The 27022-nt window shown below is 40.6% G+C and overlaps 1 protein-coding gene across 1 annotated transcript; it reads left to right on the top strand.

Moving 5' to 3' along the window:
• Positions 1–1083: 1083 nt before the first annotated feature.
• Positions 1084–27022, top strand: CDC50A (cell division cycle 50 P4-ATPase accessory subunit A). Its single transcript, XM_006131942.5, has 7 exons — positions 1084–1583; positions 8301–8417; positions 10767–10874; positions 13798–13885; positions 18332–18475; positions 20365–20571; positions 24383–27022. Exons 1-7 carry the CDS (start codon positions 1326–1328, stop codon positions 24574–24576), a joined length of 1116 nt encoding a protein of 371 aa, XP_006132004.2. The 5' UTR covers positions 1084–1325; the 3' UTR covers positions 24577–27022.

The following is a 27022-nucleotide window of genomic DNA, read 5'->3' as shown; positions in this document are numbered from 1 at the left end:
CAACTATCACAATACAATCTCCTTATATAGATTTAAAGACAGCCAAACGATCATATAACAAGATTTCATGTATGCCACTGTAAAATTAACTTAAATTTTACATCAGTGGCCCTTTGATGATTAATACAGCAATCTAAAGAATCATAATGAAAATTCGGTGGCAGCTACATTTAAAATGAATTATAGATATGAATACATAATCTGTATATCATCCCTCATGCTATTTATTTTTTTAATAAATTAATTTTATTTTAAATTTTCCCCATATTTCAGATTTTTTTATTGTTAGAGTATAATGGTAGCGTAAAGTGATTGAGGAAACTGGAACATTGGGCTGCTGAATAGGGACTACTGGGTTTCTTGTCACTTGGGGATCTGGTTTGAGATTTTGAGTCAAGCATATTAATGGGTTTTTTTGCTAAAATGCTCAGAAGTGAAATAGCTAGCAATTACACCTTAGTAAATGTAAACATCTCACTGGGCTTTTCAGCAGCAGATAATGGAGCAGTAGTCATTCAGATAATCTTTTCAAGGTTATTGTACAACCATTGAAGCTGGATTTCTTTCCGTTTTTTTAAAGGAAAAACTTTATTCTGGTACACGATTCTGCTGGGAGTGAGAAAAGGAGGATTCTGCAGCATAAGCTGCAGAATAAGACAGAGATGCATATGGGAAAGTTATGACATCCTGAAATTACACAGTATATTTCAATTTCCTTACACAGAGCTGAAGAAATATTAACTTCCAGTGTAAAACAGCAATAAGAATCAGACCCATACATGTGTCATTGATTTCTATCAAGTTACACCAGCACAAAATTGGAATTAACATAGTGTTGAACCAAGCCCATTGTCTTAAAGACACATTACTTGTTGTCAATGAATAATCATCTGAGGTAAGAACTAATTTGACTTAATCTGTCACAAACCTGACAGCTTTTTGAAAAATACAGCAGCACTACTGAAATAGTTCTCTCTGTGCGCATGCGCTGTTTTGGCTCATGGGCAGGGAGTGCCGGCTGTGCCGGAAGCAGGGACCATGGAACCTATCGTCATTGATTGTGCGCCCCAGATCCAAGCCCCAGCCTCGCCCATTGCGGCGACGCATGCGCAGGTATATGGGGGGTGGGGAGTGGACGGAAGTTGTCCTCGGTCACCCGGCGGTGAGGGGAGCTGGTGACGTTTGGTTGTTGTCAGTGGCTCCGCGGCTGCGGAACTGTCCCCTTCTCCGCGCGCAGGCGCAGTTCTCTCCCACTCGTCCCTGGCCCGAGCGGAGGCGGCCCCGGTTCCCGAGCGGAGCGCCGTCTGCTCCCCCTCCTCAGCCCCATGGCGGTGAACTACAACGCGAAGGAGGAGGCGGACGGGCACCCGTCGGGAGTGGGGGCCGCGGGCGGCGGGCCCGGCGGCGGGGCGGGGAAGAGCCGCAAGCCGGATAACACGGCCTTCAAGCAGCAGCGCCTGCCGGCCTGGCAGCCCATCCTGACCGCGGGCACCGTGCTGCCCGCCTTCTTCATCATCGGCCTCATCTTCATCCCCATCGGCATCGGCATCTTCGTCACCTCCAACAACATCCGCGAGTACGAGGTGAGGGCCGGGCGGGGCGCGGCCTCTTGAGGCCGTTACGGGCCCTGGGTCTCCCTGCCCGGGAGAAGGGGGAGAGATGAGGCGCGGGGCGGCTTTGCCCGGTGCGGGGAACACTCCCCTACGGCGGGTACCGGCTCTGGGAGGTCCCGGACGATGGCGGGGAGGCCGGTCTGAGCTCACCCTCGTCTCCTGGTGAAACATGGGCAGAGGCTGAGTGGGGCAATCTCGAGAGCAGGAATTTCGGAAAAGGAAGCCGGACTTTCTAAAACCAAAAAACAGGACTATGTAGCACTTTAAAGACTAACAAGATGGTTTATTAGATGACGAGCTTTCGTGGGCCAGACCCACTTCCTCAGATCAAATAGTGGAAGAAAATGGTCACAACCATATATACCAAAGGATACAATTTAAAAAATGAACACATATGAAAAGGACAAATCACATTTCAGAACAGGAGGGGGATGTGGGGGGGGGGGAGGAAGGAAGGTAAGTGTCTGTGAATTGATGATATTAGAGGTGGGGAGAGTGGGATGTCTGTGAGCTGATGGTATTAGAGGTGATAATTGGGGAAGCTATCTCGGTAATGGGTAAGATAGTTTGATCCTTTGTTCATTCCTTCTCGGAGAGTGTCGAATTTTAACATGAATGACAGTTCAGAGGATTCCCTTTCAAGTGCAGATGTAAAAGGTCTTTGTAGCAGAACGCAGGTGGTTAAGTCATTGAGAGAGTGTCCTTTCTGGTTAAAATGGCAAGAAACTGTTTTTTCTTTGTGATCTTGTCTGATATCTGTTTTGTGGGCATTAATCCTTTGGCGAAGTGTCTGAGATGTTTGTCCAATGTACATAGCAGACGGACACTTTCGGCACATGATAGCATAGATTATATTTCTGGATGCGCAGGAATATGTGTTCTTGATCTTATAACTCACTTGGTTAGGTCCAATAATGGTATCAGCAGAATGAATATGTGGACAAAGCTGGCAACGGGGTTTGTTGCAAGGGAAGGTACCAGGGTTGGTATTAGTGTGGTATGTCCTGTGGTTGTTGGTAAGAATCATCTTGAGGTTAGGTGGTTGTCTATAGGAGACTATGGGTCTGTCTCCCAGAGCCTCTTGGAGTATGGTATCCTGTTCCAGTATAGGCTGTAGTTTATTGATAATGTGTTGGACAGGTTTAAGTTGGGGGTTGTAGGTGATGACAAGTGGTGTTCTATTGTTGGTTTTCTTGGGTCTGTCTTGAAGTAGATGGTTTCTAGGTATTCGTCTGGCTCTGTCAATTTGCTTTTTTATTTCTCCAGGTGGGTAGTTGAGGTTTATAAATGCTTGGTAGAGATCCTGAAGCTTCTGGTCTCTGTCAGTGGGATTAGAGCAGATGCGGTTGTATCGAAGGGCTTGGCTATAGACGATGGATCGTGTGGTGTGTTCTGGATGGGAGCTGGAAGCATGTAGGTAACTGTATGAGTCGGTGGGTTTTCTGTAGAGAGTGGTGTCTAATTTTCCATTGTTGATTTGTACTGTGGTGTCCAGGAAGTGGATCTCTCGTGTAGAATGGTCCAGGCTGAGGTTGATGGTGGGGTGTAGGTTGTTGAAATCTCTGTGGAATATCTCCAGTGTTTCTTGGCCATGCGTCCAGATCATAAAGATGTCATCGATGTACCGTAGGTAGAGAAGGGGTGAAAGGGGACGGGAGTTGAGGAAACGTTGTTCTAGGTCAGCCATAAAGATGTTAGCATACTGTGGGGCTATGCGTGTACCCATGGCTGTGCCGCTGATCTGGAGGTATAAGTTGTTCTCAAACTGGAAATAATTGTGGGTGAGAACAAAGTTACATAGGTCTGCTATCAGGTTGGCAGTAGTGTCCTCTGGGATAGTGTTTCTAATTGCTTGTAATCCGTCTTCATGTGGGATGTTGGTATATAGAGCTTCTACATCCATTCTACATTCTAAATCCAGGCAGACTTCTGGGAAATGCCCTGTAGGGAGCCTGGCTGCGCTGGCCTCAGGTGATGAAGAAGGGAGGGAATGGGAGCTAATGGGTCTCTACCGTCTCTAGTTTACCTTATTATGGTGCGTCTCCTATGTCGCTTTCAAGCACACAGAGAAAAATTCTTCATCCCTAGCCTGGGCAATAACTGGAAGATCCAATCATCTTTGTGAAGCATCTTTGTGAAGCATCTTTGCCCCCATACCAGGGTCAGGTGAGGTAGCTTTAGGTAGTAAGGCAGTAACCCTATAGGATTACAGAGGTTACAGAAACATAGATTGCTGGTTTGTTCTGCTTTTCCGCTGGACATTGCTAGATCATCCTGTCTTTTCATCGTCTTACGGTTAATGTGGTTTTGGAGGTGAAGAAATGGCTTCTGTAGGAAATGACTCTGTCAATTTAGTCAAATATCAACATTTTAAAATAACTTGTTCTGAATCTACCACAGTATGTTCTTACCTCCTACTTTAGTCAGTGCAAGAAATAAACATTAGAGATGACCTTGCCTATGAGTATACTCCCTTGATACTGATTTCTCCAGTCTGGTCAGCATACCCTTCAAGATCTGCACCTTGATTTCACTAATTTTTAAGTTTTTACTAACATGTATTAAAATGCTAGTGTGAACAAGTTAAATGTAGTTTAATGCTCATTGCAAAGCTGAGGTAACCATTTGCAATGTTAAAAATCATGTTTATTTTTTTATTATTAAAAAAAGAAAATTTTGCAAGTGTTAATGTTCCCTAGAAGCTTTACATGTCAGAAATAAATTTGGATATAATGTGCCAAAGGCATTTGTATTTTCCAGTGATATATAAATACACAGAAAATACATAGCCATAGCTTTCATAAAAATCATTAAGCTTTGGCTTTATAACGCTTAAAGCAGTAAAGCTCCAAGATGAAAAATTGCGCATCAGCAAGTCAAAAACAAACTTTCCATTGTTAAATTTGATACATCAACTCTTAGCTTCTGTATATTATGTTGGCTTAGACCCTGATCTTGCAAACACTTACATATATGCTTAACTTAACTTTACAGCTGTGAGTAGCCCTCTTTAAAACAGTGTGATTATTTATGGTAATAAAGTGAAGCATATAGTGGCTGCACACTTAGGCATGCAGATCAAGTAATACCTGTTACGTAAAAGCAGTATTGTTCACATCTGTCTGCTGGTGGAGATAATCTTATGGAATGAAGATGGAATAGTTATGGAAATAATTTCATTAGTTGGGTTGAAAGTGTCTGTAGCTTTTCATTTGTTTATCTTTGTTAAAATGTTAACGCTATCATAATACAATGTGGAAAGGAATATAAAAATCAAACTTTTAAAAAATAAATTAAACCTTTAAAGGCATTGAATTTAAAAGATAAGGTACAAATGTACTTTTTGTTCTAGTATTGTGTTTGCTCTTCATGTATATTTTTAGAAAGCAGTGTCTTTCTGTCCAGATTTGAGACCACACATCCTATCTCAAAATCAACTCTGAGCTGCTTGAAAGAACATGGTTGAATTACATAGAGTACCTTTAAGACTTTTTATGAAATAACGTTTAGGATGGACATGTAAACTTTAATTTTGAGTGTCTTTAATGATTGAAACAATAGTAAAAAGTTGTTACTTCTAACATATCAACCACCATTGTAGCTGTTCATTTATTTAAAGAAACAAATTTCCTTAGCTTTGTTCTAAAATAAATGATTGCAACAAAAAATATTTCAAAGGGCAAAAATCAAACGCCAAACTAAGGATGTTAAATTTAGATTAATTGAATAGTCAATAAGGGCTTCTCCGTCTTTGAAATGTAGCGAGAGCCCTGAGGAAGTGCCGCGGGGAGCACGGCCTGTTGGCCCCTTGCTCCCAATGGCGCTTTGCTTTTGAAATGTACAAGAGTCTTTTTAAAGATATATAATAATTTTTTTCTTCCTCAGACCTGCTCAATTCCCTTGGCATAGGCAAATCCCCAACTGGCATAGAACCATTTTTGTTGTCTTTGCTGCCGTATAAGGGGTGTGGCTGCATCCATGGATGCAGATTTCTGTGGATATAAAGCAGATATTCATGGATTTGCAGGGCTTTGCTAATAAAAGCACCATGTTGAAAAAACAGGAACTAGCTCTTGGGAACACCTCTCTTCCCCCTCGGTTGTGGATGATATGCAAACCTAATGATTTAACTTACAGAATTTTTATGAACAGTGTAATTTTTTTATAACTATTCCATGGTTTAAAACTAAATGCATATGTTAAGTATTTCACAGATTTGAAACAAGTTCATTTTAAAGTAAAATTTAATCAAGTAATGTCAAAAATCGTTAGTTTGCACTCCTTTAAACCGGGATTCTTTGGTCAGGCAACATCCGTGGTCCGATGTTCCAGAATTAGAGAGTCCTGGCGTGCTGTGGGAGGTGGGGGCCACAAACCAGTCATGAGACGGGTGAGGACAGGAACCTGGTGTGTGGACCACTTGGGTGAGGGGGGCAGGACTGGGAGGTGGGGAGCGAGAGGGAGGAGGAAGCCTAGTATGTGGCTCGGTTTGGCTGCGGAGGGGAAAGGGGTCCAGGAGCCAGCGCGCAGCTAAGCTGGGCATTGTGGGAGGGGGGGAGTGTGGCGGGAAGGCCTGTGAACAGCCAACCTGAGCTGCCCAGGAGAGCCAGAAAGCCTGGTAGGGCAGGGGGCGGGGGTGGCAGGATGTGGAGCCAGAAATAACCTCCCCTAGTCCAGGAAAATTTCTCATCTGGGACCAGTCAGGTCCTGAAGGTACCAGACCAGGGAGGTCCAACCTGTATACTTGCTTATTTTCCAATAAAGCCAGGCTTACCAAACAAACTTGAATATTCTAATACATTAATAGCAGTCTCAGTCAGTGAATAATTCCATCTCTTAATATATGCAAACATGTTTATTTTATACAATTATTTATAAGTTCCTGCTTCTTGCTCAAAATATAATGGCTGTATTGGTTTTACTTGAGAAGGGAGCTGTATAGGAAGCAATTTAAGCATACTTTGTTGAATGCTAATCATTCAGCTAACTGTCAAATAACAATAGATAGGTCTTACATGGATTTCCATTTAAGTTGTCTTGAATTTAAATATGGAAACTTTCCAACACTTTTAACATAACATAACATAAAATGGCATATCCTTTATACCATTCCCTTTTCTAGCACGTTCTGAAATTTAGGTGTTCATAGTTGCCCAGGTTTAAAAAAAAGTTCGTATAGTTGGATGGAAAACAAGTGTAGAGCTAGAAAAAAGGATATCCTCAGTGTCTTACTATTTTCTCCTGCTTTCTTTTCCTCCACCCTGGGAACAGTACAAGTAGTACTGGATAAATGTAAATTCTTTAGGATTCATTCAAGAGTGAAATATCACATTGAAAATCAATTCTAAAAGATGCTGATAAGCTGAGCCAGATCTACACCAAAAATTTTCAGCTATCAATAATATTATGTATGCAGAATCCAAATATTTATTTTGACAGGATGAACAAAATTGACCTATAATAATATCGCAATTAAGTGTGCTATTAATTTTAGGGGACCACAAATGAAAACAATGGGCTTCTTTTACTGTTTAATATTAGTATTATTATAGAAAAAAAGAGGTCCCAGTCAAGAGTATGGTGATGGTCCCATTGTCGGTACACATATTTAGAGAGAGATTTTCTACTTCAGATGTTTAAAGACCTGACATGTTAAAATACAACCTGCCTTTTAAATTTTAAAATAACAAGTTTTGGTTTTGAGGTGTAGGACTCTTTGGCTGACTAAAGAATAAGGGTGGATTTTGGGTATTAAGGTCTCTGTGAAAGATTCATCTTAGATTTGGCTTGCCTTAGAAAAACTATCAATTGTTAACTGGTTTCAATATGATACAGGTTCAGCTGCTGTTTCTGTCCATATAGATCAGGCTAGATTGTACAATAGTTTCAGATCTACATCCAAAGACCTTGCTGACACTGGTGAAATGGTACCATTTCTAAGTAAACCCAGGGCCTACAACTTTATTTTTTAATTTTGTAATTCAGCCTTCCTGCTGACACTAGAAAAAGTATTGCTTGCTCATAATGAGGGTCAGCAACGGGTTCAGATGCAGCAATAGCCCAGACAAAAAAATGTGCAACAGCCTTTTGGAAAACCTTTTGGAAAACCATTCAAATAGTTGTTCTTATTATCACCGTTCTTGTCAGGATACAGTGCAAAATTATTTCACTTCCATACTTTATAATATAAACACCAAGCCACCCTAGAATATTTGAATTATATCATTTTGAAAGTTAGATAATCCACAATAAATCAAAGAAACACCAATAGTATTCTCCATTATTCAGTGGTCAACTCTTCTTCTTAGCTTTCTTTAAAGACATGACAACATAATTCTCTTAATATTTTACATTTAAGAGCTAGCTTTTCAAAAGTTCCCAGGTTGAGTTCTGAGCGTTTTAAAAAAACACTCATAGTTTAGGTGCCTAAATGCAGGGATAGCAATGCATTTGATAAACCTCCATACGTTCGTATGTTTTTAGCACAGGTGGGGTTTTTTCCCTGCTGTGATGTGAAATGCCTATTTGTGAAACCTTAATTCTATAAAAGGTCTTCTGTGGGGGGAACATTCTTTGGATCAGAGATGGAGTTGATTGAGAAACAGATTAATGTGATCTTTTCTATTTGGTTTAGTAATTGTGATTTTATATCTTTCATTGTAATGCAGTATCCTCTTTCTCTTGCAGATTGATTACACGGGAACTGACTCTTCTAGTCCCTGCAACAAATGTTTAAATATGTCGTGGAATAGCACACCACCTTGTACTTGCACCATTAATTTTACACTGGATCATCCCTTTGAGGTCTGTTACTTTGTATGTGAGTTGCCGATCAGAATTATTGTTGTTTTACATTCATAACTTTTGCATTTTATCATTGTTTTTTTTTGAAGGTATTGTATGTGTTTTCTTCACACCTGCTTTAGTTTTTTTCCTTAGAGCTCTTCTGTACCATTTAAGTCTAAAATCTAAATTTGTATGTTAGAGGAACATCATATTTGCTTACTCTTGAAAAATCAATCCTGCTATGCTTTCCTCTTCATCTGTCAACTTATTCTGTGTGTCATATGTCTTCTACACAAACTACATCCATTACCACAGGTGAATTGGGCCTTAATTCATTTTTTGCTGTCCAGAAATGTATAACATTAACTGGACCCCCATAGATTTACCATGTGTGTGTTTGACAGTCTATGTTGAGCTTTTTTTTATTAAATTCTTTTTATATTGTACCATTAATGGTATAGTATGTGAGCGCTTTCATCTAAACTGCCTGTTGACATTTTGGCAGTCATTAACCAGAGTTTGATGATCCTATTGTAAAGATGAAAGTGGACAGCCTACATTAGCACTTTCAATCATTGATGGAATCACTGAGATGATAGTATGACCATAGGAGATTTTAACAATAAATCTAGTGTAAACAAAGCTTGCAAATCACTTTTATGAGTGTATCTAAGGGCATTTGGTTTTACAGAAGTTTGGTCTTACATTTTATAAGAAAATTTGATTTTTCTCTGAGTTTTAGAAACACTCTAATGTAAAGATTTGAAAAATTGGAGCTACTTGACTTATGAAATGCCATGCGACCCTATGCTGCCCAACAACTCTTGCATGTGGCTAGTGAGAGAGAGCCTGATCAGAATATCAATACTACTCCAGTGGTTGGAGCACTCTTCTGACAAGTGAGACACTACTCATCACTCCTTCAGATGGGATGGGAAGGAACTGAGCCTGGATCTCTCACATTGTAGGTGTGTGCTCTAACCACTCAGCTAAAAGTTATAAGGAAGATAGCCACTGCTGTTCATTGTTTGATTCAAGAATGGTGCTTGTCAAGGCTGTTCCCCACTCTGGCACTTCCAAGTGCAGAAGGTGGGCACCTGAAAGACTTTAAAATATCCTGCCACTAAAGGTTTGTATTTAAACTCCCCAAGGTCATAGATTCCCTGGCCTTCAATTGATATCGCTGCCACTGCCTGAATGCAAAATCCACTTTGAGAACCTAGGAAGGCGCTCGTGGGAATTCCTTCCTATGGGGTACCCTCCAACTCTTTAACCCTTCCTCTGGAGAGAGCTTGAAAAACTGTAATTTCTCTTAATAGTTGGCATTGCAGTCTTATGCATATGCACACAGAACCTCTTGCCTTCCAGGACACAGGACTCAGATCATAGTCTTAAAAGGGTGATTTTTATTTATAAAACATGTTTGGTGAAACATTACTTGATTGCTAGATGTTACAGAGCAACTGGGAAAAAAGGGATTAAAACACCGATAATTGTTTCCCTGGGATTCAGTTTAAGAAGTTGCAGTGGAAGGGAGGGTAGCTACATGTGCTCAGTAGGGATGTGATAGTGCATTCATTTAAATACCTGGGCTCATTCATTAACCTTCATGGTTACACAGAAAGCCCCCCTTTGACTCACCACTGCTGCTTCTGCATCAGAGGCAGCAGCAGGGGTTGGAGGGAGCATGTGGGAGCTGGTGCTCGCAGAGAGCCAGCTTTTAAGCCGGCTTCCCACTAGCCCTGGTTCCAATGGATCTGCCTCCCCCAAATCTCCCAGCTACTGCCTCTTATACAGGGGGACAGAGCAAGAGCTGGTGAAGCCACCTTCCTATCCTTACAGGCTCCCACTGAACTACCTGCCTGCCTTCCTCCCTCCCCCCTCCTCTGGTGCAGCAGTGTACAGAGAACCTAGGCACATAGGCACTGACTATGTGAGTGGTCCATGGCTAGAACACGCATGGGGAAAAAAAATGGAAAAAAATGATGGGTGCTCAACATCCATTGGGATAATAAGCTGAGGCATCGACAAATGAGCTTTTCTGTATTTTGGACCCCATCGACTATTTACTGGGCATCCTGATAATCTGTTTTCATCCTGATAAGCTGTTAGTGTGCCACCTATGGAGCTGTTTCGGGAGGGGGCTTGTGCTCCCCTCTTGAGTTTTCACAGTGGAGTGAAAACAGGAAAATGAACTGCTGCTCTACGCTGTCACCAGAGCAACCTGAAGCCCTTAGCTGGTATGATCTAAGCAAGAATTTGCTGTTATCTGATAGAGCTGTCCCCAGGGTATTTGTTGCAGGGGCATTATTTTATATACTGGTGCAATAGAAAATCCCTTTCAATCTGCCACTTTGTATTTTGCAGACTAATGTGTTTATGTATTATGGACTGTCCAACTTCTATCAAAACCATCGTCGTTATGTGAAGTCTCGGGATGACAGCCAACTAAATGGTGATAATAGTTCTTTACTTGTAAGTAAACTTATGCTCAAGTCTAACAATACGTAAGAATTAAAATAATTAAGTAACAAGCATGCTGCAGAAGCATTTTCATCATTGAGGTAAAATTGACACTTTTCTCTGTGTAATAGGGGACATTGTCAAAGAATCAATTTTACTGGTGACTTCATTTGTTACACTAAATGGACATTATGTACTTCTGTTAGATGGATTATGGTATAGAAGATTGATCTGGATTATGGTACAGTAGATTGATCATTGCTCACTATAAATGTACTCTGATTATCTTAGATCTGTTGTGGTTTTCAGGCAGTGAAACTAGTTTAACTTCATCTTTTCTGTCTGAAGTTTTACCTTTCACTAATGAACAATGCTCAGCTAGTTAGCAGATTTCACTGCTTAGAATTGGATACTCAGATTCAGCATTCCAATTGATTAGTTACTGATTATAATCAAATGTCAGTATTAAAATGCATGTGTTCAAAACAACTGTGTGAAGTTGCTCATGGCCTTTTTGGGCGGGTTTTTCCTTCTACAAGAGACGTGAGAACATAAAGGATAGGAATAAATGGTCCGTTTTCACTGTGGAGAGAGAGAAACAGCGGGTCCCCTAAGGATTTGTACAGGGACCTACATTATTCAGCATATTCATAAATGATCTGGAAAATGGGGTTAATAGTGAGGTGGCAAAAATTGCAGGCAATACAAAATTACTCAAGATACTTGTCCAAAGCAAACTGCGAAGAGTTAGAAAGGGATTTCTCAAATCTGGGTGACAGGGCAACAAAATGTAGATAAAATTTAATATTGATTGATGCAAAGTAATGCACATTGGAAAACACATTCCTAACTATTCATAAAAGATCATAGGGACCAAAGTAGCTGTTCCCACTCAGACATCTTGGAATCATGGATAGTTTTCTGAAAACAACTTCTCAATGTGCAGCATCAGTTAAAAAACAATGTTGGGAATCATTAGGAAAGAGATAGATAATAAGATAGAAAATATCATAATGCTACTATATAAATCCATGGTACTCTCAGAACCTGAATATTACTTGTAGTTGTGGTCACCCCGTTTCAAAAAAAGATATATTATAATTGGGAAAAGTACAGGGAATGGCAAAAAAAGAATAAAGGGATATGAGGAGAGATTTGAAAGACTGGGACTGTTCAGCTTAGAAAAGAGACGACTGTGAGTGGAATATGATAGAGGATTATAAAATCATGAATAGTGTGAGAAAGTGAATAAGGAAGTAGTATTTACCATTCACATAATAGAAGAACTATGGATCACGCAGTGAAATTAATAAACAATAGGATTAAAACAAACAAGGAAGTACTTTTTCATGCAAGTCACAGTCAACCTGTGAAACTTGTTGCCAGGGTTGTTGTGAAGCATAATTGGTTTCAAAAAAGAATTAAAGAAGTTAATGGAAGATGCATCCATCAGCAGCTCTTAGCCAAGATTATCAGGGATGCAATCTGTTCCCTGTAAATTGAGAACTTGGATGATCATCCAGGAGAAATTCAAATGCTGCCCCTATGATTAGCGGAGGTGTCCACCGCCTGCACTATGTGTTTATATTGGTGGTGCACATCTGTACATAAAATTTATTCTGCACACAGATGTGACAGATTAGAGGGAACATTGGCTACCTGTGGGTATTTCCGCTTCTGAAAATCATTGCTTCAGGGGCTGTATAACACTTGATAACTTGATAATTCATCTGCTCTATTCATTCCCTCTGAAGCCTCTGGCCACAACCACTTTTGGAAAACAAGGTACACATTGGACCTCCTTGATTGGCACCCTTGGTACTTGACTAGTCCCAAATGACTGATTTTACCATACTAGGGTAATCCCCTGCCACTGGCCTCCTAGCCTGCTGCCCCTCCCTGCTGCCAGATTGGCCAAGGAGCGGTGAAGCCCTGGGGATCTCTAGCTCTCATTAGCCCTGCTGCAGCCAGCACACCACTGGTGCAGCTGGGGATCCTGGCCTTGGGAATCCCCAGTTGCTAGCCCAATCTGCTGGCAGCACATCTGGGGGTCCCTGGACAGGGGCTCCCTGGCCACCACCAGCCCCTCTACTGCCAGTTTTGTTGGGGATCTCAAGACCTGATCTCTCCAAAAGCCACTGGCTAAGGGCTGGGACTCTTTTGTCCAGCAACACCCATAGTCCTGCCAGATATTGCTAGACCAGAGAGTCCCAGATTACCCTTGGTCTATCCAATTAGAGCCATTCTTATGTTCTTAATTAGGCCATGTCTACACTGTGGGTACTGCAGTAGCATAGTGGTGGTGCCATAGCTATACCACTATAGTGTAAGACAGACATGGGGCAGAACAGAATTTATTCCATCACCATGGAACCACCACGTGACTTGGTAGGGACTATATCTAGGTCAATGGAAGCATTCTTCCATCAAACTGGCTGCATCTACACTATGGATTAAGTCAGCATATCTGTGGTGCTCAGCGGGTATGGAGTTTTAACATGTAGCTGTGTCAACTACGGATGTTAAAACCAGCTCCTCCCAGCAACAGCTCCTGCTCTCCCCCCCCCACCCCCCCCCCGGCAAATGCTGCTTCTGATAGAGGCAGTAAGGTGGGGGAAGTGACTATTCGACTAGTCCCTTGAAAATCCAATAAGATTTTGCTTATTCGATAGTCATTTAGTTGCTTACTTCCCTACTATATAGAGCTTTGATTTAAAAAAAAAAAATTATATTCTACAATGTAGATATGTGGTTTCTGAACTTTGATTTGGTTTTTGTTTAGAGTAAAAACGATTACAATTAATATTAAAAATGATATTTATAAATAGCTCTGACAGTTCAAGTTATATTGCTCAAAGGATACAGAAAATGTAGTTTAGAATGGAATTAGCTAGTTGAAGATGTCAACTATATCTTCTTTTCTTTTAAATATTAGAATCCCAGTAAGGAGTGTGAGCCTTACCGCACGAGTGAGGGTAAACCCATTGCTCCTTGTGGAGCTATTGCCAACAGTATGTTTAATGGTATGGTATTTTCTTTTAAATTACCTTATAAAACTATCAAGACACTTTTGCAGTCTGATATACACATCAAATTATGCTATAAATTATTTGAAATTGATTACAGGTGTTAGATGATTTTTTTTCCTTAAATTAGACAAGCATGTACTGTGCAGATCAAATAGATTTTGTTGTAGTTGAGTGCTGCAAGAGAAACATGCTGTAGGAACTGCTACTGATTATTTTCTTTCTGAAACTGTTTATCAGATTCATTGTATTATGACAGACAGGGTCAGTGATGCTGGCTGTTAAATTTATATATCTAGTATATGTGCAGTGTATAAAATAAAACATAGAGATGTAGGTGAAGAGTTAGAATCTGGGGGTAGCATGCGCTAGCACAGTAGGAACAAAGGAAAGAAGAGAAAATATAGAAGGGGAAGTATAATAAATGTCTTAGATATTTAGATTCAAATACAAAAAATATGGGGCATAAACAGGAAGAATTAGAAATACTAGTGAATCACAGTTATGACATAATTGGCCTCACATAAATATCTGTAATTCACATGAGTGAAATATTGGATAGAGGGTGTAGGCAAAGGAAAAAGGAGAGAGTGTTGCTTTGTATATCAAAAATGTATATACTTACACTGAGATTGATGTGGAAGTAGAAGACAACCTTGTTGCAAGTGTCTGGGGCTACGTCTAGACTGCAAGCCTCTTTCGAAAGAGGCTTTTTCGAAAGATACTTTCAAAACCTCTTTCGAAAGAGCGTTTAGACTGCAAGCAGTACTTTCGAAAAAGCAAGCCGCTTTTTCGAAAGAAAGAACCCAGGCAGTCTGGATGCTCTCTTTCGAAAAAGCCCTGTTTGCATTCAAGAACGCCTCTTTTCGAAAGAGCACTTTCGAAAAAAGGCGTTCTTCCTCGTGAAATGAGGTTTTCCGCCATCGAAAGAAAAGCCGCATTCTTTCGATTTAATTTCGAAAACACGGCTGTAGTCTAGACACAGGTGAAGTTTTTTCGAAAAAAGACTACTTTTTTCGAAAAAACCCTTGAGTCTGGACACAGCCCAAGTAAAAAGGCTACAAAACAAGAGTGATATCATGGTAGGTGCCTACTGTAGACTTCCTAACTAGAAAGAAGAAGTGGGTGAAGCTTTTTTAAAAACAACTAAATAAAATCCAACCCAAGTACCGGAGTTGGTGGTAATGGGAGATTTCAACTAACTTCACATCTATTGGGAAAATAATACAACAAGGCACAGCTTACCCAACAAGTTATTATTCAACAATGAGTCCCACATTTTAGGAAAGATGTGGTAGAATAGGAGATGATCCAGAGAAGAGCAACAAAAATGATTAAAGGGCTAGAAAACATGACCTATGAAGGAAGACTGAAAGAACTAGGTTTGTTTAGTTTGGAAAAGAGAAGACTGAGAAAAAGACAGGATAGCAGCTTTCGGGTACCTTACAGGGTGTTATAAGGAAGAGAGAGAAAAATTGTTCTCCTTAATCTATTACAATAGAACAAGAAGCAATGGTATTAAATTATATCAAGGGAGATTTAGGTTGGACATTAGGAAAAAACTTCCTAACTGTCAGGGTGGTTAAGCACTGGAATAAATTGTCCAGGGAGGTTGTGGATTCTCTGATTGGACATATTTAGAGCAGATTAAATAAACATCTATCAGGGATGATCTAGATGGTGCTTGCTCCTGCCATGAGGGTAGGGGACTAGACTTGATAACCTCTTGAGGTCCCTTCCAGTTCTAGTATTCTACGATTCTTTGAATGCATTGGTGACTGCTTTCTCCACCTGTTATATAAAGTTACTAGGGGAAAGGCTATTCTAGATTTGATTATGACAAACTGGGATGGACTAATTGAGAATCGAAGTGGAAGGCAGCTTGGGTGAAAATGATCCTGAACTGATAGCATTATGATTCTAACAAATGGCAGAAGAAAAAGCAGCAGAATAAAGACAATGGGTTTCAAAAGCAGCCTTTAGCAAACTGAGAGAATTGATAGGCAAGATCCCATGGGAAGCCCATCAAAAGGGAAAATAAAGAGTTCACAAGAGTTGTCAGATTTTTAAAGAGACATTATTAAGTGCACAAGAGCAAGCTATCCCACTGTGTAGGGAAGATAAGAAATTTGGTAGTGACCATGCTGGCTTAACCAGGAGATCTTCAGTCACCTGAAGCTGAATAAAGAGTCATATAAGAAGTGGAAACTAGATCAAAGGATGAATATGGGGGGGAAATACCCACAAGTGTTTAGTGACAAAATTAGAAAGGCCAGGGCACAAACCAAGATTAACCTAGTTAGGGATATAAAGGATAATAAATGTATGGGAAGCAAGAGCAGTATCAGGGACCGAGTAGACCCATTACTCAATGAGAAGGGAGAGACAGTAAAAAGAAAATGCAGCAATGGTGGAAGTGTTAATTGCCTTTTTGTGTTTTCACCCAAAACAGTGATTAGACAACTGACTAGTGAACATCTATGTAAAGGGTAGGATCTGAGACTAAAATAGGAGAAGCGCAAGTTAAGAATTAGACAGACAAGTTAGGTGTCATCAAGTTGGTATGGCCTGATGAACCGCATCTTAGAGTAGGTAAAGAACTGGCTGAAGAGATCTGAGAGCCATCTTTGATAACTCGGGGGGGATAGGAGAGCTCCCAGAGGACTGGAAAAGGGCAAATATAGTATTTATAAAAAGGGGGAGTAAGAGCAACCCAAGGAATTACAAGCAATTAGCTTAACTCTTGTACCCAGAAGGTTAATGGAGCAAATAATCAAAAATCAGTTTGTAAGCTTCTAGAAGATAAGGTGATAAGTAACAGCACAGATTTGTTGGGGACAAATTTTGTCAAATCAGCCTAATACACTTGCACCTCTTTAATCAGGCAACCCTGGGAAACAGGAGATTTTGAATTTAAAAAAATGCCAGGCCAGGGACGGCACTGCAGGAGCTTAGGTCTGAGAGCAATGGGGTTGGGGTGCTTACTTGGTGCCCTACTCCTGGGGGCACATGTGTTCCGTGCCCCACACCACTCCGAGGCATTGTGCCCTGCTGCTATGGGAGTGGTGAAAAAGAGCGTTGCTACACTGGTTCCTCCAGCGGAGGGGAAGAGAGAGCAGTAGCATTCAGAGCCACTTATTCCTCCCTCTGCCAGAATTAGGGACACCCAGAGTACAGGGTTCAGGTGTATCCTTCTCTAACAAGGGTAACAAGCTTTGTGAATGGGGCAAAGCACTAGATGTTATATATTTTTACTTTCGTAAGGCTTTTGATGCTGTCTCACATGACTTTCTCATAAGTTAGAGAAATTCGGTGTAGACAAACTTTCTATAAAGTAGGTACACAACTCACTAGAAAATTGTACTCAGTAGTTATCAATGGTTCACTATCAAGCTAGAAGGGCAAATCAGGGGCTCTGCAGAGATCTGTCCTGATTATTTTGAATATCTTTATAAATTATTTAATTATTACATAGAGAGTACACTTATGAAACTTGTGGATGATACCAAGTTGAGAAGAGTTGCAAACTCCTTAGGGGACAGAATTAGAGTTCAGGATGACAAGCTGGAGAAATTTTGATAAATTAAATGCAAAGTACTACACTTGGGAAGGAATAATCAGTTGCACAAATGGGAAATGAGTACCTAGGAAGGAATATTTCAGAAAAGGATCTGCAGGTTGTAGTGCATCACAAATTTAATGAGTTATTAATTTAATTCTGTTGCCAAAAAAGCAAACGTGCTGGGATGTATTAACAGGAGTATTGTAAACTAGCACAACAATAATTCTTCCATTTTATTAGGCCTTATCAGTGCTGAAACTGGAGTTTTGCGTCTAGTTCTGGACACTACATTTCAGGGAAGATGTGGACTAACTGGAGAAAGTCCAGAGGAGAGCAACAAAAATAATTAAAGATCTTTTGGGCTTGTTAGGTCTGGGGAAGAGAAGACTTGGGGAGGTGGGGCAATAACTGTCTTCAAGTATGTAAAGGGTGTATTAAGAAAAGGTAAGAAATTGTTCTCCTTAACTACTAAGGACAGGACAAGAAGTAATGGGCTTAAATTTCAGCAAGAGAGATTTAGGCTGGAGGTTAGGAAAAACTTAACTGTAGGGGTAGTTAAGCCTTGTAACAAACTACCTTGGCAGACTCTCAAATCTCTGTCATTGGAACAGGTTAGACAAATACGTGTCAGGGATGGTCTAGATAATATTTAGCCCTGCCTTAGTGGGGTGCTCTTGACTAGAAAACATATCAAGGTCTCTCTTAATCCTATATAGCTATGAACCTATGTCTTATGAAAAAATTACTTTACTCTGGTAGTCATGATCTATAAATGCTGTGTTCTCTAGTATTTCTGGAAATATCAGAAATCCTGAAAAGATTAATATAGAGTTGAATTGAAGGTTTTTCTGCTCTTCACTAACTTTAATTTCTCGTATTAGATACATTGGAATTGTTTCGCATTGATAATGAAACAAGGATCCCTGTTGTTTTGAATAAAAAAGGTATTGCTTGGTGGACAGATAAAAATGTTAAATTCAGGAATCCTTCTGGAAATGCACATAATTTGACAGCACTTTTCCAAGGTAAGATATCTCAATTTCAAATTCAATAGCAAAATACTGAAAACATATATCAAATACATTTTTATTAAAAAGCTACTGTTACTGATTTTTTTTCCTCATTGCAAGCATTGGAGTGGGCATCCTAGTATAACAATGCTGTGTTTCTGCTAAGAATACCAAGCTCAACACATTTTTTGTCATCAGTCCATTCTGTTGTTTAGAGACAATTTTAGCATGTGTATGGGTTTATTTTACTGTAGTATTTTTATAAGATTTAAAATCAACATCATCATTGAACGCAACTGATACTTTAAAATGCTAGAATTAGAACATGTTATAATTCTCTGCATGTCTTTCTGAAATTTTAGATAACGTCTTAAGTAAAATTAGCAGTTTGTCGATCAAAATATCACAACATCACAAACTTAAAGAAAAATCAAGGCACGCTATTCTAGTTTCATAAATTCCTATAGGGAATTAAGCCAGTTCCTTTATTTTTCTAATACAGATTGTCAGATACAGTGAATATTTGTTAAAAAAAAAAATCACCTAACTTGTAAATATTTATGGAAGAGTAGGGCAATGCTCTTTATTTAAACAAAAATTATCATGGAGGTTATGACTTTAGGTCTACATTGATTCGTATAATATTTAAATGTCTGAAATAAAATATTCAGGTTATAATTAATGTAGTAGTGCAGCTAATGTTGCTCTTACCAGCTTATTTTTAATTTCTGCTTGTTTTGCCCTTTTTGTAAATCCTTTGATATCCAGTTCTAACTTCATGGTTAAAGGTATACTAGCTTAATATCACATCCTTAAGAAAAGTGTATTGTTTATATTGCTAATAGCACTTTGGATTATTATATATATTAATCACAGAACTTTGATTGAACTATTCGAGCTACTTTAATTTTTGTGTTTCAGTTAGTTTTGGACCGTTCTGACTTTCTGATTGTAATATACTAGCACAGTGCTGCAGTTTTTAGATTGCTAACTTAGAGAAATCCTACAACTCTACATGTTCCCAAAACACTTCACTAATCTTAAATTTAAAAACATTTCTATTAATAGGTTCTGTAAAAGCATGTTTTCCAAAATTAATTAATTTTGTAATGAAACTGATATGAGTATGACCTTATGTTCTCTAGCAACTGTACTGATTCCTTGTACTGATTTATAATTGGCTAAAAACTAAATTACCATTAGCTGCCAATATCTACAACCTCAGAATAGGGATGTAAAAAGTCTTTTAAAAATGTAACCACTTAAAAATCTTAGCAGTTACGTGTGCTTTATGCTCTGCAGTATAAAGCTTTATTTATGAGCTTTATACTGCAGAGCCCACAGTGAAGCTGGCTCCCCGGGAGTGTGACTGGCGTGGGGGTTGCTGATCCCGCTCCCAGAGAGGCTTAGCTGCAGGCTCTTCTATACTACAAAGTCTGCAGCAAAGCTGCCTCTGGAGCAGGGCTGGCAGCCTTTGCTGGCCCTTCTCCCAGGGAGCCAGCATGTAACCTGCAGTGGGGGGAGTGGGGAGACAGGCTGGGCTAGGCTAGGCTAGGCTAGGCTAGGCTGGGCTGGGCTGGGCTGGGCTGGGCTGGGCTGGGCTGGGCTGGACTGGGCCTGGCCTGCCATGGACAGGGAGTGAGGCAGCCCCTGCCAGCAGTGGGCCCTGTGGAGTTAGAGCAGCTCCTTGCCTGGGGAGAGTGAGGATCTGCTGCAGTCCCTAATGGTTAATCAGAACCAGTAAGCCTTACGTGTCAAGGCTAGGCTTACTAGTTAACTGGTTAACCATTTACATCCTTACCTCAGAGTCTTAGAAAAAAGTTCTTAAATGCACATAATATCAAAACCTGAAAGATATACTTCTTGTCTAAATATTTCAAGTTAATTGAATTCTTCAATTTTAGGCACGACAAAGCCTGTAAATTGGCCCAAACCAGTGTATATGCTGGACTCAGAAGCAGACAACAATGGGTTCATCAATGAAGATTTTATTGTGTGGATGCGTACTGCAGCGTTGCCTACATTTCGGAAACTATATCGACTGATCGAGAGAGAGAATAACTTACAGCCTACCTTACAAGCTGGAAAGTACTCTTTAGATATCACATACAGTATCCTTTATTGAAACTTTATAAACTGCTAATATCATCTGGAATATCCGAATCTATGTATTTATAGCTTTCAGAATTTGTCAGATGTAAGTACAGTAATTCATCATTTAACACTTATAGACTTGGGGTAAGGTATTATGTTTCAGATAATGAACGTGTTAAGTGAAAATGTGTTATGCGGGGTCAATTTTCCCATGGAAAAGATAGGGATTATGTTTTGAGCGGTGGTGTGTGTTGGGACTAAGACATAAGGTTGGAGGAGAAAGGGGACTGGGTTACAGCAGGGTGGGGAGGTGTTTGGCTCTGGGGAAGGGAAGGGGAGGAGAGGGCAGGGGAATTGGGTTGGGAGTATGCCCCTGTGACGGGTCTGCCAGGAACCGCACGGTGTCCAGCAAGGGGGGTTCGGTGGTGAATGGTGTGGTGAGCGGTAAACTCTCTGCCGCTTTGCAAGGGGGTGGGGGAAGCCCTGCACAGCTGCCGGCGACGGGCCAGCTGGGGAAACCCAGCCGCCGGCCTGCAAATGGGGGTGGAAGAGATGGGGCAAGGCATCAGGCGAGGGGGAGTCAGGAGGGAACAGCACGGCAAGTGGCGAACCCTCCGCTGTTTTGCAGGGAGGCGGTGGAAGCCCCACGCAGCCGCCAGCAACGGTTGTGTTATTCAAAAAACGTTCCCTAAAAAAAAAAATCATGCTATCGCGAAAACGTGTTAAGCGGGCACATGTTAAATGAGGAATTACTGTATTTCAGTTTTGAGAGACTTAATTCAGAGAAGCTAATGCAAAGGATGTGGTTTGTGAATATTCAGTATCCTTTTTGTGCTTTATTAGTTGCATAGCAGAACCACATAGCATGTCTACTTTTAAATTAATGAAATTTTCAGCCTGGTTTACTATTTGTGCAAAGAAGACTGCTTTGGTAATTGGTTGAAAGAGGGCAACATGGCACATACAATGGAGGTAAACAGCTTGATGCTGTAAAGCAGGGCTGGGGAACCTTTTTTGGGCGGGGGCTGCTGACCCACATAAAAATCAGTTGAGGGCCAAGTGAGAAGCAAAAAACCAACAAAAAACAGGTGTGGCCTCTGACTGAGAAGGAAAGGACATTCCTCGCATCCCCTTGCACAACAGAGCCTAGGGAGGCCCAGACTAGTAGGTTTTGTGTACTCCAGTTCTACAGTGGGTAATGGGGAGGCAGGAATGCCAGCGTGAGCTCTCTAGTGTTGGGGGAGGGAAGGGGAGAGAGGGCTATAAGCCTTGGGGACTGGATCCAGGCAAACTGGGAGCTGTATTCGGCCCCTGGGCCTGAGGTTCCCCACCCCTGCTGTAAAGAGTACCCAAATGAATCTCTATAGAAAATCCTGGCATCTATCAGACACATAGAAACTTCCTCATCTAAACATTTCACGTTTTTTATTTGTTCTCATTTGAGAACTGGTCTTTAGACTGTTGGAGAATGTTGAAGTGTGCAATAATGTGCTAAGTCCTTTAGACAGGTGTAAGGACAATAATTCAGTTTAATACTTCACTGAAGATGGTACCTTTTAAGTAGGTGGTGGAAGCATGGCAATGCGAGGGACACATTCCAGGTACAGGCCTTGCATGGTAAACCCAGAGACAAAGCTGTAGTACGCTGAAAACTTGTATTCACTGCGGTGCTAATGTGGGCTTTTACTTGGGTATGGTCCCTAGCCCAGTTCCTGAACACATACACAGATCTCTAGCCTTGTTATGGTGCTTTCTGCCCTGGCTAGCTGGCCTGTCAGATGCTATAGGCTAAATCCAAAGTGCTGCTTATACATGGCCAGAACAACTCAGGAATCACTAGTCTGCACTGCCTTCCCACAATCCCCCCTTCCCTCACAAGCTGTATGTGTGTTTTTTGGTTTTGTTTTTTGTTTTTGTTTTTGTTTTTTGCTTTGTCTCTTCTGCATTTCTTGGTGGAGTAGGGCCAAGACAAATTCCTCACATAGCTCCAATAATGTGGCCTTCCTCATGTGGAAATTCTGGGCTCTCTGCTCATCATACTAGGTGTCCATGATGATATACTCTCATCATTCTGCTTGTAGTTCTTTTCTAGAAGCATCAGTCAGCTTAGGGGTATTCTTCTGTGTTTACAACCTACATCCGCTATCTCCACTGCTCCATGTCTGCATTCTCCGTGTGACAAGCTGCTACCAAAGTGTCCACTACCAGTGTCATACTTGCGTCTGCTTCCTGTTTCTAGAATGAGTTGCATTAATGCCAACAACAGTTGTGTTGGATCCAAGCCATGCTATAACTTAGGAGGAGGCGACAGACAGAAATCTGAAGTGTGACAAACTGGAAATGGTTTACTTCTACTGAGTGGACCAGTTCAACACAAATGCCCAGAAAAGACAGACAGGTTCTTCCACAGAACACAGTGAAAATAGTTTATAGACCCATGCAGAACTGAACCATAGAACATGGCCCCAAAGTCTTAATGCTTCACAAGTGAGTACAGCTCTCACGTGGACTAGGGATGTTAACAAACATTTATTTTTGCAAATGTGTAACTACTGAATTTTTTCAGCTGTTACACATTTTCATGCAGTGGCGCAGATACAGAGGCAGCAGTGTGGGAGGCAGGTTGTTCCGCAGGAGCTGGTACGTGCAGGGAGCCAACTTGAAAGTCAGCTCCCTATGTGTACTGACTCCTGCCTGCCTCCCCAACCCCTGCGCTGCTGCCTGTCTTATCAGAAGCAGCAGCGCGGGATGAGAGAGGAGGCAGCTGTATGGGACCTGGTGCTCCTGGAAATCAGATTTTTAAGCTGGCTGTCTCCGAGCACTGGCTCCCACCTGCCCACCCATCCCCCACTGCCACCTCTGTGGAAGGGAGCAGGCTGCTCTATGGGAGCTGGCATATGCCAAGAAATGGCTTAAAAGCTGGCACTCTATGAGCAGCAGCTCCTGCTTCCTCCCTCTTACTGCCTTGCAAGGGGAGTGGTGCATGTAACTGTTAAGATTAACCAGTAAGCCTAGGTTTATCAATTAATTATGTAAACAGGTACACACTAACATCCCTAAGGTGGACACAGTAAAATGGATGCATTCAAGTGTGACTGTATGTGCCTTTAAATGTGGTCTAGATCTATGCCAATAATCATATCTATATGCAGTCATCTCAGTTACCTCTACATGAAAACATACAGAAAAGGGGAAATAGAGCAGAAAATTAGCATGTCATGAAAGAAGAAAGGTAGTGTGAAAAAAAAAAATAGGAAATAGGTAGGAGCTGTGAACATGAAAGGCCAGTTCCTCCACTTGTGCAAACTGTATCATTGCACCGATGACAGTTTACACCAGCTGAAGGATCTGGTCCAGGACAAGCTTAAAACTCATCTAGAAGGTAAATGAAAGCCAGTGGGGGAGGGGAGGGATCATGAGAAGGATGTATTCAGAGAGAGTGAAATAGGTGACCTCTGATTCCACTTTGGACAGATTGAAAGTTAGGGGAGAATCCAGAATACCAGACAGGAGGAAGGTTGCAAAAGTTACTATTAAAACTTTAGCGGGGTCTGTACAAGAATTATTAATCATGTATGTGACTAGCAGCTATATTACTGGTCATTGAAAGAGCCTTATTACATTTATACTTATTGCTGTCTTTCATTATCCTGAGCAGTAGAGAAAAATATATGAAAACTCACTATGAAAATTAGGTCACTAAGGAAGTCAGGTATTGGGGGGAAGGTATGTTACATTCTGTTACCAGTAGAAATTATCTTCAGTTTTAATATGCCAGACATACTACTAATTAAATGACTAGGATGAATTTTCCTATATGTTCTTCAGATTACCCTGTGCACAGTTTTGATGGACGGAAACGGATGATCCTGAGCACCATCTCTTGGATGGGAGGCAAAAATCCATTTCTGGGAATCGCTTATATCACTGTTGGGTCCATATGCTTCTTTCTAGGAGTTGTGCTGCTTGTCATCCATCACAAATATGGAAATCGAAACAATAGTGCGGACATTCCGAATTAGTCTTGCATTCTGAAAACAAATGTACTGCATGTGCATCGAGGCCAGTCCAGAGTGAACCCAAGTTTTGATAGCTAAATCTGCTTATATTGCTTCTGAAGCTGGGTGCAAAACTCTTTCTCTGATGCCTTTTTTCCCCTTGCTGTGGATTGACTTTTGAAAATGACGGGTATGTAATTAGCTATACTGATTGTATCCATGCTGACTGCATAAATGTTTTTTTGATGTTTGCCTCTTCCTAGGCAGGCTACATGATGCATTTAGCCCCTGTTCCCTTAATGCAACTTGCTGCTTGTTTCTGTGCTATGTAATATATCCATATGATAATATATGTATAGGTTTTGTGGAGAAAGGAGACTGTTTTAGGATATCGTATAACTTAACTATTCACGATGTCAGTGCTATTGAAAGGAAAAAAGTCTTTAGTGTTTGTTCACGTCACTGTATTGTGTGCATAGGCTTTATGTTCCTTGCTGAGATGTTTAATATATTAAAGTTGTAAAATATTTCCTGTGTCAAGTCCAAGTGTGTTACACATTAAATCTTCATAAAATGCTGTTATGAATGCACAGAACTAATGTATTTTAGATATCAGATGTGCCTGGCATGCCCTGAAAACGTCAGGAGACCTATCAGCTGACTATATGGGTGAATTTCCAAGTTTAATTTCAACTTGGAAACAAAGATAAAAGCCAGCTTTGTTCTAAATATTTCTTTTGTTTGAAGTCATATTTAGAAGCAGTTTAGTTATTTTATGTGTGATCTTGCTCTTCATGAGCAACTCAAAGGCATTAATCAAGAAGAAATGAAGTTCTTTCCAGACTTAAATCTGGGTGGGATGTCTGTTTTGCCAATGCGGGAACTTCCTTGTTTTGCTCTAGTTAGAAACAAACTTAGAGGTTCAGAGCAGGCTTTGCTGTAGTAAATCAAATATAATACAGATTGACCCTCCCTAGTCCAGCACCCTTGGAACCGGAGTGGTCCTGGACTAGAGGAGGTCAGGCGTCCGACCTTTCCTGGGGCTCCCCTCATGGCGGTTGCCTCAGGAGAACCCAAAGGCCTGACCTTCTCTGTCTCACCTGTCTGGGTCTGCTGCCCCCAGCCCATTCCTGGGGCTCTTCTCCCTACATCCAGCCCTGTGTGCGGGGCGGCAGCTGCTGCTCCTGGGGTTCCCCATTGGGGAGGGGACAGGGAGCCCTGTGAGTTAGCTGCCGCCATGCTGAGCCGGAGTTGGGGAACCCTGGGAGCAGCTGGGTGGCTCTTTACCCGCAGCTTACTGTCCCTCCATCACAGCCGCTCCAAACCTCTAAGGCTGGAGCGCTCTCGTCTAGCAACCTCTGAGGTCCTGCTGGACCATGGATATTGCTGAACCAGAGAGTCCTAAGATGAGAGAGGTTCAGCCTGTATTCAATTCCCTCATTATTTGGAAACAAATAAAACTGAAATATACTCTTGAATCCTAAACTGAAAGAATTTAAAGTTCTTGAGATGACTATCCCTTTTCCTTTAACATAGATTGATCTTGCCATGAAAGTAATTTTAATTTCTGTTACAAGAAGTGTGTGCTCTTTCTTCCCTCAAATCTCAATATTAAAACCAGATTAACTTTTGTTGTTGGCTTATTCAAAGATAACTGTAAATTGTAAGCTACTGCATTCTTATAATTTTATATGGTGCATATTATACATTTTAATTTGAATGGCAGAGGTTACTTTACTTTTATTTGGCTTGATAAAGTATCTGAATATTCATAAATGTTGCAATTATTGGATGAAACTTTTTAAACTTATTTTCACCTGAATATGTATTTTATTTTGCTGAATGAGATGTAGTTTCAATGCAATTCAGCCACATTTTGATATTTCTGCAATCATATACACTTGTTCATGTTTCAGTAGCTTAACTTGTAGTCAGTTTCTGAAATATACTGTATTAATATATCAGTTCTGAGACCTGTGACCATTTTTTACTGACTTGCTTGTTTTCTTGTGTAGTATTTTAAGTTCAGTGTAAATAGTTTCTTTGTATACGTGTGAAATGAAGCAAAAGTTAAACCAATGATTCAGTTAGTTTCTTTGTTCACCAATATGTTTTAAAACAAAAATCTTATTTTATGTAGTTGACTTCAACCTGTAATGTGGTATTTCAATACATGTTTTTATGTCCAAAAGAACAGTTTGCGATTTTTTGAAAGTGTTGAAGTTTCATGTCATCGGCATTACAGAATTGGACATACAACTGTGATTAATATCTCTACACTGCATTATTAGAAAAGCTGCACAGAATAGGTTAGGTTAAAAAAGTAACTTGAACCTATAGAGTAGTTACTAGATCTTATTTATTAAACGAGTAAGGATACTACTTTCAATGATTGGTTATTTAAATATTTTAATTTTTATAAACTTTTTGGCTCATATTTGTCAGCACAATAAATGTAAACTGAATATAT

Source organism: Pelodiscus sinensis, chromosome 3 (genome assembly GCF_052426305.1).
Source record: "Pelodiscus sinensis isolate ZL-2025 chromosome 3, ASM5242630v1, whole genome shotgun sequence".
In the NCBI taxonomy this organism is placed as follows: Eukaryota; Metazoa; Chordata; order Testudines; family Trionychidae; genus Pelodiscus; species Pelodiscus sinensis.
Note: the sequence above shows the minus strand (reverse complement) of the source record. Positions and strands in the feature narration are given on the sequence as shown.

Coding starts and splice junctions, on each gene's coding strand:
- CDC50A (XM_006131942.5), top strand. CDS start 1,326: ATGGCGGTGAACTACAACGCGAAGGAGGAGGCGGACGGGCACCCGTCG. Junction 13,886..18,331: donor TGCCAACAGTATGTTTAATG/GTATGGTATTTT, acceptor TTCTCGTATTAG/ATACATTGGAATTGTTTCGC. Junction 18,476..20,364: donor TTTGACAGCACTTTTCCAAG/GTAAGATATCTC, acceptor CTTCAATTTTAG/GCACGACAAAGCCTGTAAAT.